The following is a 16,031-nucleotide window of genomic DNA, read 5'->3' as shown; positions in this document are numbered from 1 at the left end:
GCCAAAGGTTAGTTGTACATATATAACTTCATGAATGTGATCCTCCACCGCTGTAATAAAGGTGTGGAGGCCTCGAAATAGGTGGGATCCCACAAAGCGACATAGCCATCGGGAAGACAACGTTATTTTGTGGATTGTATGAGTGTCTGTGTGTTTGTTTGGGGGGGGGGGGGGGGGGGGGGGGCACTAAGGGGAAAAGCATTGTTGAGTACGTTTGGTTGATTAAAATTTTTAGAAAAAATTCTTTCGAAGAAAATAAGATTTTAAAAAATGAAGAAAATTACTTTTTCAGTAAAAGTAGAAAAAATAAATTTTAGCATCCCATACTATTCGTCTCTTCCTCACATTCCTACACACTCCACTCTCACCACCCTCATAATGTTTGTGTAGATTGCATAAGAATACGTTTGAGATAATATTTTTTAAATATTTATTTACCAAACAGATAACTAAATAGCATTTTCATGAAAAATATTTTCCTTCATCCCAAGCACACCTTTTTATCCCTTTTCAAATTGTTTTTCCGACTGTAGTACTATTTAAGCAATTTGAGCATATATAGATAGATTCACTTGGTAAACATTATACTTAGTTAACTAATATTCCTTCGGTCAAAATTTAGGTAAACCGACTTAATTGGGCGTGAAGTTTGCATCGTATCTATTAATCAGTATCCTTTAATATTCAGCACCAACTAGATGAAGGTATATAAGGTAGAAGCTATTGGGAAGATAATGAAGCACTCACCAATTGGCTAGGAGGACAAGAAATTCAAATCAACCATACTATATATATATATATATATGCCAAAGTTATTTGTTTGAAGTAATACTTAATGTATTCTTAATATTTGGCCAAGTGATATCGTTTTCATATCAACTATCTTTCAATCTTATCTCAGTTGGTTTAGCCAAAATTAATAAACCAAGTATCACGCGGAGTTGCAACTTGCATCCAGCGCAAAAAGACAACAAGAAGAGAAAAATGAAAAATATTGGATGGATGTTATTGTGGGATTACTTGCAAAGAAAAAAGAGATAAAGAAACGACAATACAAGAAAGAACATGAACAATATTTAAATATCTAAAAGGAATGCTACAAACATAAACAAATTCTGAGCCAAATTCAAGAAAATATCAAAGCACGTCTTTGGGCTTTGACCACCAAGTAGTGCCTGCACTTTGCTTATCTTTAGTTATCTCAAGCAGTAAAGTGCTAATTATTTATACGTATTTCCAAAGTGTGTATATATAACCGTTAATGGTTCTCCTCAGTGTGCGTAGAAGCCCACCAAAATCGAAAGAAAATTACTACACCCTCTGTTTTAATTTATGTGAACCCATTTGAATGGGCACATAAATTAAGATAGAAGAGAAAACTTTTAAATTTATGGTGTTAAATTTATCACATATATTTTGTGTAGCTATAAATCATTACATAAAAATAAATTATTTCCAAATATAGAAATGAGTCATTTTTTTTAACACAAATTAATAAGAAAATAGGTTCACATTAATTGAAACGGAGAAAACATTACTTAAATACTTTTATCTAGTGAATTCATACGCACAAGTCACAATACCTAGCTATAGTATTGTCGGGAACATAATTTGAAGAAAAACAAAGGGTCCCAACAATTTCACAGTATTTTTATATTGTTCAATCATTGTGTGCAGTAAAGTACCACCGCCACTTTTCGAAAATCCTTACACTTGTACTATTCACTCTTAAAGTTTTGCTCTTCGAGTTTTTTTTTTTTTTTCTCTCTTTTTGCTCTTCTCCCTTAAGAGAATCCACCCAATAACATGATCTCCCGCAAGTGGCTACGTTGCTTAATAGCAATTCCATGAATTTTTTATGAAGTTTTTGAATCTCTATGGTCTTCTATCAATGAATATGTAAATGTTAGGTGGCATGCAACAGAGATAGATTCAGATTTAAATTTATGAATATCTACAGTAATCTTAATCTAATTTATACAAAATTAACTTAGATTTACAATCAAATATTTATAAGTATCTAATGATTTTTTTAATACATATACATGGTAAGAGCAAAGTTACTAAATTTCCATTAATCCGTAAGTTAATCTTTGGAATCACCCGCTGGCATGCGATAGATGTCAAATCCCAAATTGATTAGTCTGCTTCTCGTCGTTGTCTAGTCGAGCAAAAACAATACCACTTCAATTTGTCTTGGGCTTCTCCTTCTCCCTTGGCAATACCCCCTTTTTCTCTTCAAAATTTTTCGCTTTAATGTTTGGAGTTCAAATTCATAAAAGTTAAAGTTAAACTCTAGAGTAGAATTCTGAAGTTCAAACTTGTATAAGTAAAATTTATTACATAACTAGTGTTCAAGATGGACCAGAAGGTCATGAGTTTGGGCCGTGGAAACAACCTCTTGCAGAATATAAGGTAGAACCGCGTATAATAGACCTTTGTTGTTCGGCCCTTCTCCGGACCCAACGCATAGCGGGAGCTTAGCGTGCCGGACTACTTTTTTTAGAGTTCAAGATGGAGACAACTCAAATTTCATGAAATTTTTAGAGGTCAAGAGCAAAACGAAGGTTTCTCCTAGTATAAATTAAAGTTACTCAATTTGGAATACAATAACATTTTTTTTTTTAAAACACGAAGAAGTAAATATAAGATTAGCTATAAAGAAACAGATATCAAAATTTAATTTTTTATACACTTGCAAGATCTGGTAATGTATCACTGGAAAACTAAACTGGCGCTTTTGCCATGCTAGCTCGGTAAAACTTTTCCGACAAGAGAAAAAGAAGAATTAAACTATCAACTTAAAGTCTAAGCTTCTTATCTAATTGACTGTGTGATACATGTCAATCAACCACGGTCTAGGTACTACTACTATTTTTCTAGCTAACATTGACTGTTACGTATATATAGCACCTTCATGTTGGAGAGGTTCAATGCTTATCACGGTTTCTTGAACTGCTGCTGATGAAATTGCAGTCGTAGTAACAGAACTGGTACCTATAACAATTTTTTGACAAGTTTCAATAAGGCAGTGCCTGCAAGTAGGGCAAGAAGAGTGGGAATTGAGCCATTTATCAATACACTTGACGTGGAACCCATGGTTGCACTTAGGCAGAATTTTGATTTTCTCTCCAACTCCGAATTCCGATAAGCAAATGACACACTCAGAGTCGAGCCCTGGATATTTCCATTCAGTAGTGTATGTTATAACTGGGAATGTTTGGAGGGCTTTTTTCTTGATCCCTCTGTTGGCTAATTTTGCTGAAGAAGGGTTATTATTTGTATGGTTTGAGGATGATTCCACCAACACTAAGGTACAGCAACTAAATATACATTTTATGATGGAATTCAAGACAAGCGAACCAATCACGGCACATACAAGTACTGCCAAAACCATAATAACATTTGCCTCAAATGTGGTGAAGCTCTGACCAAGTGGTAAATTAATTAGGCCATGGCTGATTCCGGCTGCCGGAGGCGGGGCCATGGTGGTTTCCGGGTGGTATTGTTGTACTGTAGCAGCTGGTATTAGGAGTAGTCTTCTCGAGTAATGGAAGTTTTCTTGAATGAATTGTGTTGAAGTTATAGTTGCCATAGAGCTTTTGGTTGAGAGTTTGTATTTGTGTTTTCTTTGTTTTTGTTGGTGCTAAATTAATTGAAGACCAATTGCTTATATAGGACAAATGCGTAAGGTGAACAGGTGTAAAGTGTGATCAACTTTCGAGTCTTAATAATGTGAAAGATATATTATTTTATTTTGTTAAAGGAATATACCTGAGAGTTCCCAACCATGTTTCAATTAATTAACTCGCTTTACACTTGAGCACTATAGATATAGAGTTTGTGATAAGTTTGGACCCCGTGTAACTATTTAGAAAGTACATCAAGTTTCCTCTTTGGAAAAGAGACATTCTTTGACGCGGTATTAAAGTGACGGTGAAAATTCCATTCAAAACACAAAAAGAAAGTTTAACCATTTCGTCTGTACGTGAACTTATTTTCTATTTAATCTGTTTCAAAAAGTAATATTTTGTTAAATTTAGAAATAATTAAATTTGAACTTTTCATTTTATCCTTAATGACAACCTTTTATTCTCACAAAAATGCTTCTATGACATATTTAAGACAAAGAGTAATATAACAACACATGTATTAGATATATTTAGTTTCAAATTTTTTTATGCTCCTCCTTGAATCAAATATGATCATGTAAGTAGAAATGTTTTTGAAATTTTGCAAAAATCAGAAATCACATCTGAAGTAGTTTTTCCGCTTTTGCAATTCTGAAAAACTTTTCTTTAATGATGTTTGGATGAAAAAAAATCAATAAAATTTTCAACCCTTTTTAACAATAAAAGGAAATATTCCTGATCAATCTGGATACCCCACTAATGGGCTATCCACTCAAGGAGGAGGCAGGCCATCTCCAATGCTGACTGTCGAGTGGGCTGCCACATGCATGGTTATTGTTATTATTAGCATTAAAATGATTAACGAACCAAAAATTTCCAAACAAATCCTATATGGGACCCAAATAATGCTAACTGGAATCTCTAAACCCCACAAGAAGGGAGCAGGAAGTATGTCTATTTTCTCCATAATAACATGGAAAAAGTGCTAACTTTTCTTCTTATCCCAGTTGTCTTTTGGTTTTTGATAGTTGCATCAGTTATGCAGAGTTTAATATCGAAAATCAAATGCAACAATACTAACGTTGATGTGATAAATAGTTTGTGATAGTTCAAGTAAGAAACACAAACACCCGATAGTTCAGATAGAAAACTCGCAAGTTAAAATATAATTTTGAATGTTCCAGAATTACTAGATGCATGTTCGTGTTAACCATGACTTTTAAGATACCTAGGTCAGTGTATGGATTTATGTTATCTAAGTTCATTATCTTTTATAATATCTAGGTACATTATTGTATTTTCATAAAGGCCAAGTTCATAGTGAGAGTGTGAACGCATTTACTAGTATGAGTTTAAAATTATCCTTTAGCACCTATATAAACCTTTTTTGCAATGTTATTATGGAGTTCTTTATAATGATATGAAGTGAGCATAGTGTTTATCTCCCTTTTCCATCATCTTTATGCCCTATGATATTATCAAGGGCCAGCCTTAGATTTCCAACAAGTGGTATCAGAGTATTGGTTCGATCCTGGAAGGTGTAAAGGTGAAAGTTTGGCTATCTCCATTGAAGATGTATCTCCAGGTTTGATGACCTGTTGAGAGGCCAGCTATTTGCAAAGGAATAGTGAATTCTTCAGGTTTGTGAAGAGAAGACAACCCATCCAAAAGGTGTGAGTCTTGAAGGACTTCACAAGATAGGAAGAGAAGACGAGAGAGTCTTCCGTGAACTTGTGTTTGCAAAAGCCAAAAATTGAAAGAAAATGGAGATCGAACTGCATGTATTGTCACGCCCCAACTCGAGGAACGTGCGGGCACCTACTATTTCCTCCTCAGTAGGCGAACCCGTTCCTTATGCATCCAATCATCAGAAGTAAATCATGAATAAAAGAATGAAAACCCAAGAATAATACTATAAGTCTGACATACTATAGAAATACCAAGTGCGAAAGATAAGCAAATCCCAAATCGTGGTCTGATCAATACAAGAGCTACTAAATACTACTAGAAGTCTGAATAGTCAATACATCATCTGAATACATATTGTCTCGAAATAGAAATGGGACAATAAAAGAGATAGAGTCTTGAGCTGCATGGATCATCAGTAGGCTCACCCTTTGAACTCTAGGAACGTTGCCTCGGGAGCCTCGGAACAGTCGCGAGGTGTGGAAGTCTCCCCAACAAGGAACTCTGCACTCATAAAAAGAGTACAACAAGGTAGCATCAGTACAAAACATGGTACTGAGTAAGCATCATAGGCCGACAACAATTAGGTTGTCATACCCTATTTTAACCAAGGTCAAAATAATTTACAACATCCGGGTAATTCCGGGGTTATTTAAAGTTAAGGAGTCGCCACCTAATTATTTACGGTGAATTAGGGCACCTAAAATTTATTAAAGTAATTATCTAGAGTTGATTTGTTTTAAAGTCTACGAAACCAAAAAGATCTAGGTAAGGGTTCAACTAATCTAGAGGGAAGGTATTAGGCATCCTCTAAATTCCATTAATAATGGTTAACCGACCGGACTCAAATTTAATTAGGCTAGGTATAAATATAGTCTTTGTAGAAAGAAAATAACTTTATAAGTGTTGTTAAAGTTTTGAAGAAAGAATATAATGATGCTATTTAAAAATGCTTATAAATATTGTTAATGCTCAAATGAAAATACAATAATGTTATTCGAAATAAGATTGGTAGTAGATATAGCAATTTGCATAAAAGGGAACTTTAAATACCATTGAAAATGAATTAAAAAAACGTAATGATTTGCATATAAGTAATAGATTTTAACAAATTCGAACTTTGACTGAAATAGTGTTAATAATATAGATGCAAACTAAATCTAGTTTTGCTTTGATAAAGATGCTAATTTCTTTCTCTTTATTTCCGTTAACTATATTTGGTTTAAAATATGCATAATTGATTCAAAACTTAGAGAGTTATTCATAAAATATATTTGATTTCATGTTTGCGCATTGGTGATGTTTCATAATTTCTAAAGTAGTAATAAGTAAGACATAATCCCTTTAATTAAAATATGCTATTTAAGAATCAATTATTTTGAAAATAAATGTTAAGATACTATAAATGACTCTAATATAAAAGGGGGAAAGTGAAACTTATGGAATTAATTATTAGTTTTCTTTAAATTAACTATCCATTATTAAACTAAATCTCGCTAATTTGCTAGAGTTTGTCTAAATTAACAAACAAAATGTTAATCATGCCATACATATTAACGCACAAAAATGAAAATAGAAGGATAGATATAAGGTAAATGGGCTTGGCCCATTTGGGACTGCCGTGACCCATTTGCAGCTGGGCTTCAGCCCAGTATCAATTCGCGCCTGTTGCTGCTGTCAACTATTGGATTTGGCCCAGATTTTGTGTCTATTTTGACTGCGGGCAGGACTGACTCGAGAGAAGTTATGTTGGGTTTTAATCCAACGTCTAGTGCGGAAGGAGATGACGAGTTGCTTGGACTCGTATGCGGGACGTCATGCAAAAAAAATGAAAAGAAAAGAAGAGAATTAGAGCAGCGACATGCTTTTATAATAGACAAGATTTTATAGTAGACAACAAACATAAATAAAATACAGTAAAAGTCACTTAACTACAACACATTGAACCAAACTTAGACAAGTATTTTATACCTCAAGCATGCTGGAAATATATGATTAAAAACAGATTATGCAAAACTGAATCTCCACCGAAGTATTCCTATTTTCAGAAAAATAAACTCTTCCTCTGCTTTTAAATTATCCAAATAAGATCATCACTAAGCAAGTCAAGGAAGCAGATTTGAACAAGATCCTAATAAACTTCAGAACATTACTTCAACTACTTAGTTTAAGACAAACGACTTTTCTTTTGAAATTTTGAACAAGCTAAACTTCAACCAATCATGTAAAATGCTAGTTCAACAACCATATCAGAGTGGGACAGAACTTTAAGATAGTTATCAAATATCAAAGATCACTTAAAAATTGGACAATCTGCGTACAACGAACTCATTCAGGCAAAAGCCAAAGATTTAGGTCTTAAACATCCTAAAACAACTATGGTATGAACCAGAAAGATGAAACACTTGGCATCAATATATTTTTTATATTAATAAACAAACATACTACTGATTCTTATTAAAATCCCAAACTATCAATGGCTTGTAACTTAGTCAGTAAAAAGATTAAGCTGTCCGGAACAGAATATGTGTTAAACACAACTTTAGAAAACATGACAACTAAAATATCAGACTGCTAGCACTCTCTGAATGTTTGAAATAGACGAATAATATGGAAAATTAAGATGTATAAACCATTGGTAGGCAAACTGAAAAGCGCTTGTTAAAACTAAGATTCAAGGTAACCATACTCACTGTTATATTTTCTATAGTCGGATAGTCTTAGTAGCTAATGTAGAGTATCACCATAAGATGTACAAAAAAATAAAATTGGAAGGTTATGATTTATAGCTTAGGTTGAAACAACTGTTGAGCTATGGAAGATAGACAAGTTCAGGCCAAATAATTAAAGAAGTCATATACTAGTTCTTCATATCTAACAACGAGAACTCAAATCAATCCAACAATACAATGAACTAGATATGATATTTAAGCAACAAAAAAGGCTTCAAAAGACACAAACAAACTTCTTACACGCTTCATGGATTGTAAACACAACAGTAAGAAGAATGTTGAACTTTAGAACTACTTATCAATTTGGCCTACTTAGTGGGTGGGGGATCTCTCATTAAGGTTATCTAAAAACAACATGCTACATATGCAAACCACATAATCTAACAATATTAGCAGCTAACACCAACATATCGAAAGCGTGTTTACTACTAAACAAACACCAGCCGTTTTGTTAAACTAGCATATAAACACACTTCGCAGAACTACAAGCATGAACTCAACATTATAGTACTGCTAAGTCACACGGACAGTAATCTAAACTAATCGCATAATAACTAAGAAACTAAAAATGCCAAAATAAAGAAAAAGGGGAATCCACGGACCTTTTCCGGGTACAGTGAAGTGAGGCGTCGACGTCACGGATTTACGCTCGATTCGACGAACTCAAACTCGAACAGTTTTTTGAATCAAAAGTCAACAGAACCAGGAACAGTGTGCTTTGTTTGAAGATGATAAATCCCTTTGTTTCCAAACTTCCAATATAAATAAAGGTTCGGACCAGATTGAAAGAAAGCTCAAGACTTTTCGATCGAAAAAATACTCGTTGCTCAATCTGTCCCTTTTTATTCTGATCTAATGACTAAAATGTAAATGTCTTAGAGTTTTCCCGGCGGCTCCCCCTATGGCTGAATGTTTTGTGATGTATATATAGGTGTAAAACTAAAGTCTAGGGTTTCAATTTGGGCGGGATAATGAAATCAAAACTTGTTCAAAATCAGAACGTTGGGTGTGATTTGATTCGGTGTTACCAAAATTGGCCCGATCTTTTCTGTTTCTTTGAGGATTTTTGCGTCTTGAAACGAAAATGGGAAACCTTTCCATTTCAGATAAAATTTGCATGAAAAAGGAAAGTCAAGACTGTGATGGTGAAAGGGAGCTGCAGTTTTGCTAAACGGAGGGGAGAGAGGGAGACGAGGGAGATGAGAGAGGAGAGGAGAAAGGGACGAGAAGGGGAGCTGAGGAAGCGGCGTGAAGAGGGAAAGAGAAAAGAAAAGGACGGATTAGGGCTGATTTTGTTTAAGAAGGTGGGTTGGACCGGGTCGGGTCGGGTCGGGTCAGGCAGATAAGGCGTTGGGCTGGTCTGATTTCGTTTGGGCCTTTAGCTGGAAAAAAACTGGGCTATTGTTTTGTTGGGTTGTGTTTGGTCCGAAAATGTGGCCCTTTTTCCTTCAATTAATTCCTTTTTGAGTTTTTAATTTAGCAACTAGTACAATGAAGACAATTAATAATTAGTATGTAGAAAGTAAAAATTTAACAAAGTGTAATTAATTTAATGAGTACAAAATCCGAAAATGAAACGATGACGAATCATTTAAAAATTGTGATAAAGTAATTCAGTAATATTGATGCAAGAAAAATAGTAGGCGAAAATAAAATATTTAGGTTTAATTAATTTAAAACCCAAGGAAATAAATTGGAATAAAGGAGGGACAAAATTGGGTGTCAACATAGGTCACGCAAGCAAACAAGGAAATGGAAAGATAATCATGCTCACGGACAGATACAAGTCAACAAGTCGTGTAGTACAATCAATCACCCAACGATGTCGCAAACAATTCACGAATCCAAACATAACCAAATAATCACCCAATAACTCAAATATCACAGAAGATCAACATCAATCCAAATGACGATAAGAACAAGTAATGTGAATGCAAATGAAATGCAATGCAAACACATGCTTCGGGGGGACGATGTCCACCTCTCGATGCATGACCCATGGGGGACCGCTAATTCCATGTACCATCATTCCGTCTCTCACAGCCTAGAATGACTCCTCCATCCCGTATCACTGCTAACCATTCCGTATCATATAGCATAAAGATGGTTCCGCAAATATAGCAAATGTTGCATGAATCATACTTACCTTCGTGAGCACCATTTCTCAATATCAAGATACACTACTAAAAGCTCAAAAACCGACGGAAAAAATCGACTGCCCGCGTCGGTTTTTTCATTGAAACGGATGGGAAACCGACCCAACACGGTTCGTCGGTTTTCATAGCGTCTCTTTTAGAGGAGTCCGTTGGTTTTGTAAAAATTAAAAAAAACTCCAGGCCTTTTTTTTTTTTTTTTTTTGTTGAAAATCAAATAATGAAATGTAGGAACTTGGAATCGAACCCGGGTATAACCCTTGGCATTAAAGGGCTCTACCACTAGACCACTAATATTCTTTGTTCATATACTCACATTGATTTAATTTATACGATTGTTTTAAAAAATCGCCCGGAGTCCGTCTTTTTTAATAAAAATAAAAATAAAAATAAAAACGACGGACTACATCGGTTTATTTTAGAAAATAATATAAAAAATAATTATATTTTTTCGCTCATTTTTGCTCAAAAAATAACCGACGCAGTCCGTTGGTTTTCTTAAAAAAAAAAAGAGATTTAAAAAAATTAACGTCTGTTTTTCCCAGTTTTTTAATAGTGATAGATATATCATGTATATTCGAAAGTATGTAAATGTGCAATATTATAACAACATAGAATATTTATATAGGGAAAACAACATAGGGATTCCAATCATGATATTTTTTTTTTATATAGGGTATTATTGGTGACGTGGACTCAATAATACAATATTCAAAGTACAAGTATCTTCACATGAATACACAAAAAATAGTCCGGGGGGGGGGGGTCCTTCCAAGTGTGTTGGTTTTAATACCTCCGTTATATATACAACAATCAACCCACAAGTATCCATTGAATCCGTTCAAGAGAATTCAATACATAGAACCCGCGATTCACCTAAGAATTGACATAAACTAGGGTGCCACAAGCCTGGCTTAGAACACACAAGTCACACATGACGATTACCAACCTAAGAATTCCATCCCAACTTCATACCCGAAGAGTCACATGATGTCTCCAACAATTCCACTAGTACTAAATGCGAGTCGTTAACCGAAGTCTAACAAAAAAGTAAGCCATAACCTACCTGGAGTTTCGAACAGGAATCCCAAACAAATCACACGAGCGCCTTACCCTTCCTCAATGCCTCCAAATACTTAGGGTCTATTTATAAAGTAATCTAGATTAGAAATCGCGAAGAACAGTACCCATATTGCTAGGCTTCTAAATTGGTCAACTTAAGCCTATGAAAGTTGAGGAAACGAGCCCACAAGGGCAAAACGGAAAATTCAAAAGTGAAACATGCAATTCAATTCTAAGTGATCAAAACCCACCAATCAATTCCCGAAACAACTCACTATTAAGCTAAAATCACATTTAAAGAGAAACCCCCAATTTTGGGTATCAACCCTAACTCTCAATTTCACAAACTGATTACTAATAATGAAGGAATCATGTTTATAAAGCTATTACCCATCAATTCCATACAAGTATAAGCTTATTCCATCAACAAATTAAGGTTTGGTAACCAAAAGTTCATTTAAGAAAGGAACCCCAAGGACCCTCTTTAATCTTAATGTTATAGGAAGGTTCTAGCATGAATTAGGGAGTTTCTAAGGTGGATTATGAATCATAGAAGAATAGGGTTAGATGAACTTACCCCAATAAAGAATTGCCTTAGAAACTCTTACTTTGTGTTACACCTCGAAAAATTTTCCGTTGACGCACAGTAAATAGACTAACGAAGAGCACGAAGTATACGGTATTGCAATGGGTAAGGAATGACATTCGATGACCCTAAGTAATATTTCAAAGACATTCGATGTTAGATGAGAAAGTTTGCCAAGAGAAGGCCAGGCATACAATAAGTATCGGAAGAGATTTACGAGTAACAGGTTAATGATGCTTTTGGGGAAGAGTTATAACGTCCCTTAGATTGTTAATAAGGTGATAAACAAGTGTCAAGAAGGTTTCATAAGGATTGGAGATCAAACGAGTCGACGAGAACGAGTTCGGCATGGTAAAGCATTATACGGCCAAACATACGGCCGTATAAAACATACGGACCGTATGTTCAGCCATATAATCAGCCCGTGTTAGCACCACTCTCTGGACTAAATCTACGGCCGGACATACGGTCGTTATAATTTATACGGACGTATGTTGGTCCGTAGAAGTTGGTCGAGGACAGATTTTGTGTATTTAATAAGGGACAAGTTTCATTTCATTTTATTTCTCTTCACACTTCTCTCTAGAACTCTCTACATTTATCCCACAAGAATTCAAGAGATATTAGTGTTCAACATCATCAAACCAAGTGAATCAAGTGTAAGAAACCCGTTAAAGTTCATCCAAGGAATCAGTGAAGGTGAAACTGTGGTTTTACTCAAGTGAAGTGTTTGCACCCAAGGTTCATTCCTACACCATATAAGGTAAGTTTTATGGTATTTTCATGTTGTTTAAGGTATTTGAAAGTTGAAACACTTGGATTGTAGAAGGAAATAGGAAATGGGTCATGAATGTGGGAATAGTGTCACTTTTGAGTAATAGTTGAATTGAGTCATGATTCTTGATGTATTGTGATTATAATCATGTTATAAATGATATTGAGAACATGGGATAGACGTTGTATATGAATGAACGTAATCGTGTGTTATGACCATGAATATGGATGATTGGAAGTGAATTGAGAAGTAAGGATAATGTAGGTGAATAAAGGCTATTGTTATGATGTTGCGAATGTTATTATAGATATTTGGGAGTTGATATGTGATATGGAGGAAGTCATATAAATAAAGGAGATGCTGTCCAATTTTCTCTGGCTTTAGTCAAGTATACTAAGCTATCGATCTTCTAATGTTAGTATGTACTCTAATGAAGGTAGAAACGTGAGCATTGAAGAAGAGCGTGCAAGTGGTAGAATAGTTGAACGAAGAGGTATGTAAAAGGCTAACCACCCCTTCTTTTCATAAGGCATGGTTCTTTGGCCAAATATACATTCTTCTACGAGCATGATATTCTCCAATGATTTACATCTAAAATGCTACTAAACTCTTGATCTCGATATGTTACGATTGTACTAAATTCCTTATCGACGAGTAATCGCTAGGGATAGATGTAATAAACGATGATAGTAATGATCGGTAAAGATGCTTTATGAGCTTATATGTATATGTGCTGTATGGATTAGAAACCGAGCTATACATGGCGGGTAGAGTATGGTAAATATGTATATATAATACGCGCGCACCACTTGCGGTTAGGTACGGAGAACCCCCGAGCCAGGTATGTATGACACTTGAGCCTTGGTAGGGCCGGAGTATGTGAAAGCACCGAACCTTCGTAGTCGGGTATGCTATGTAAATGCTATGTACATACGATGTATATGATATGCATATGATATGAATATGAGTATGTATGGAAATATGTATGAATGGAAATATGACTACGAATACGAAATGTGAATGAATACGGATACGAATACGGATACGGATATGGATGTATGTACACGGATATGCAATAGAAATGGAAATGTCCCTATGAAAAGCAAGTAAGTGTTATGACGATGATACTACTATCTCCCCTCCTATGCTATTTCATATGTTGTTTATTATGCTTTCATATTGATGTAAATCATGCTTTACATACTCGGGACATTCTTCGTACCGACGTCCTTTTTTTTTGTGGACTATTTGCGCGTATGCCTGCGTGGCCGAGGGGAGACGACTCTGATCCATAGCTTCATTACTCGGTGACTATATACGAGCTCCATTTCATTCGTAGCTACGGCTTTTTTGGTACTTATTCTTTTGTGTACATAATTATGGGCACGGCGGGGTCCTGTCCCGCCTATATGATCTGACATACTCTTCTTAGAGGCTCGTAGACATGTGTATATGGTTAGATGTGTTCGGCCTTGTCGGCCTATATTTTGGATATTATTTTGTTAGCCTCATAGGCTTATGTATGTTGCTGTGGGCATAGTTGCCAATGATGATATAAATGAATTGTCGCCCAATGGAATTAGTATGAATAATGGATGGAAAGTATGATTTAGCTATGTGGCTCACCTAGATGTAAATGTAAAGGTACGTTAAGTGGTGCTCGGGTGGGTTGGCACCGGGCGCCCGTCGCGACCCTCCGGTTGGGTCGTGACACTTTGCTCCCAAAGTAGCTCTAGAACCGAGAGGAATGAATGAGAAGTGATACAGTTTGAAAAAGAATTTAAGTCATTTAAGTTCCCGTCAACCGCTACAGCAGTCTGCAGTCCTCTACGGTGGAACCGCTGCAGAGGTGACATGACCGCCCCATCGGCCACTCACAAACTCACTACGCCGCTATAGCGGCAGGGCTATCGCCGTAGCAATACCGACGCCGCGGTCCTGGTGTTGCCATGACGAGGCATCAGACACCAGAAAGTAATTACTGATTCCACAAGTCTCATCCTGTAATCCGACAATCACCCGAGGCCCCACAGATATAACACAAACATGCAAACACACATAAAAAGGCGCTATGAACTCACGCACGACCTCGAATTTCCCAACGGGAATCTCGTTGACCAAGTCAACTTCCAATACCCCAAAACCAACTTTCCAACCCAAGTCACCAAAACGCATTCTAATGCATTCGGAAGCGAACCGAACATACCGGCAAGCATAAATGACCATCCAAACCTCTCGGAATCGATGAATTTCCAAAAATGGCCTATTTACCAAAAAGTCAATTTTGGATCAAACATTTTCGCCAAAAAGGCTTATTATCACAAAGTCCCAGCTAATATTCACCCGATGACATCAGAAATCGCACCACCCATCCCGCAAGTCTAATATACGCTAATAAAGCTCGGAAAAAGGTCAACAAGGTCAAAAGTACCGTAATGGCCAAGTGGGTTGTTTCATGTATCATGTGATTGTTCAATATGAGCCAATTTTGAAGGAATTGTTGGAAAAGTTGAAGTTATAACAAACAATTTGTGAATGTGGAAAGTTATGCCTAGATCACCAACCTAGATTCATGAAAAGATTATGTTTGAAGGCAATTCGGAAGGTGTACAGAAAGAGGATGTATTGGAAATGAAGCACAAATCATCAAAGAATGATGAACGATCGATATGAAAAGAAAATTCAAAAAAGAAAATTCAAAATTAAGGGAGAGTGTTAGAAATATAATTTTGAATGTTCTAGAATTACTAGATGCATTTTGGTGTTAGCCATGACTTTTAAGATACCTAGATCAGTGCATGAATTTATGTTATCTAAGTTCATTGTCTTTTATATTATCTAGGTACATTATTGTGTTTTCATGAAGGTCAAGTTCATAGTGAGAGTGTGAACGCATTTACTAGTATGAGTTTAGAATTAGTCTTTAACACCTATATAAACTCTTTTTGTAATGTTATTATGTAAGAGGGGAGTTCTTTATAATGATATGAAGTGAGCATAATGTTTATCTCTCTCTTCCATAATCTTTGTACCCTATGATATTATCAAGATCCCACGTTAGATTTCTAACATTTTTTACCCTCTTATAGAATCAACAATCTTTTACATTGAATAATTATTATTACCGCATAACAACTGATGGTATACTATGATATTTGTATAACCAGCTAGAAGCCTAGAGTATTCGGGAAAAAACAAGCCCTAAAATGATATCTTCAACCCGAAGCATGAACTATTTACATGGCATAAAACGATATAACATTTGATCTTAGCAAACTGTGAAATTGAGAAAAATTTAACAAGTGGGGAGACAAATCCGACGAAATTTTATGGTTTTCTGTAAGAGAAACTTCACGAGCCAATCTGATATGCTACTATATTATTCCATCTGCGCCTAGAAACTTT

General features: G+C 35.5%; 1 protein-coding gene across 1 annotated transcript; it reads right to left on the bottom strand.

The window, feature by feature from the left end:
- Positions 1-2,646: 2,646 nt before the first annotated feature.
- Positions 2,647-3,691, bottom strand: LOC132059361 (RING-H2 finger protein ATL78-like). The gene has a single exon (XM_059451954.1). The coding sequence runs from the start codon at positions 3,593-3,595 to the stop codon at positions 2,897-2,899; it is 699 nt and encodes a 232-aa protein (XP_059307937.1). The 5' UTR covers positions 3,596-3,691; the 3' UTR covers positions 2,647-2,896.
- Between the last annotated feature and the right edge of the window lie 12,340 nt (positions 3,692-16,031).

This window comes from Lycium ferocissimum, chromosome 6 (genome assembly GCF_029784015.1).
Source record: "Lycium ferocissimum isolate CSIRO_LF1 chromosome 6, AGI_CSIRO_Lferr_CH_V1, whole genome shotgun sequence".
Taxonomy (NCBI): Eukaryota; Viridiplantae; Streptophyta; class Magnoliopsida; order Solanales; family Solanaceae; genus Lycium; species Lycium ferocissimum.
Note: the sequence above shows the minus strand (reverse complement) of the source record. Positions and strands in the feature narration are given on the sequence as shown.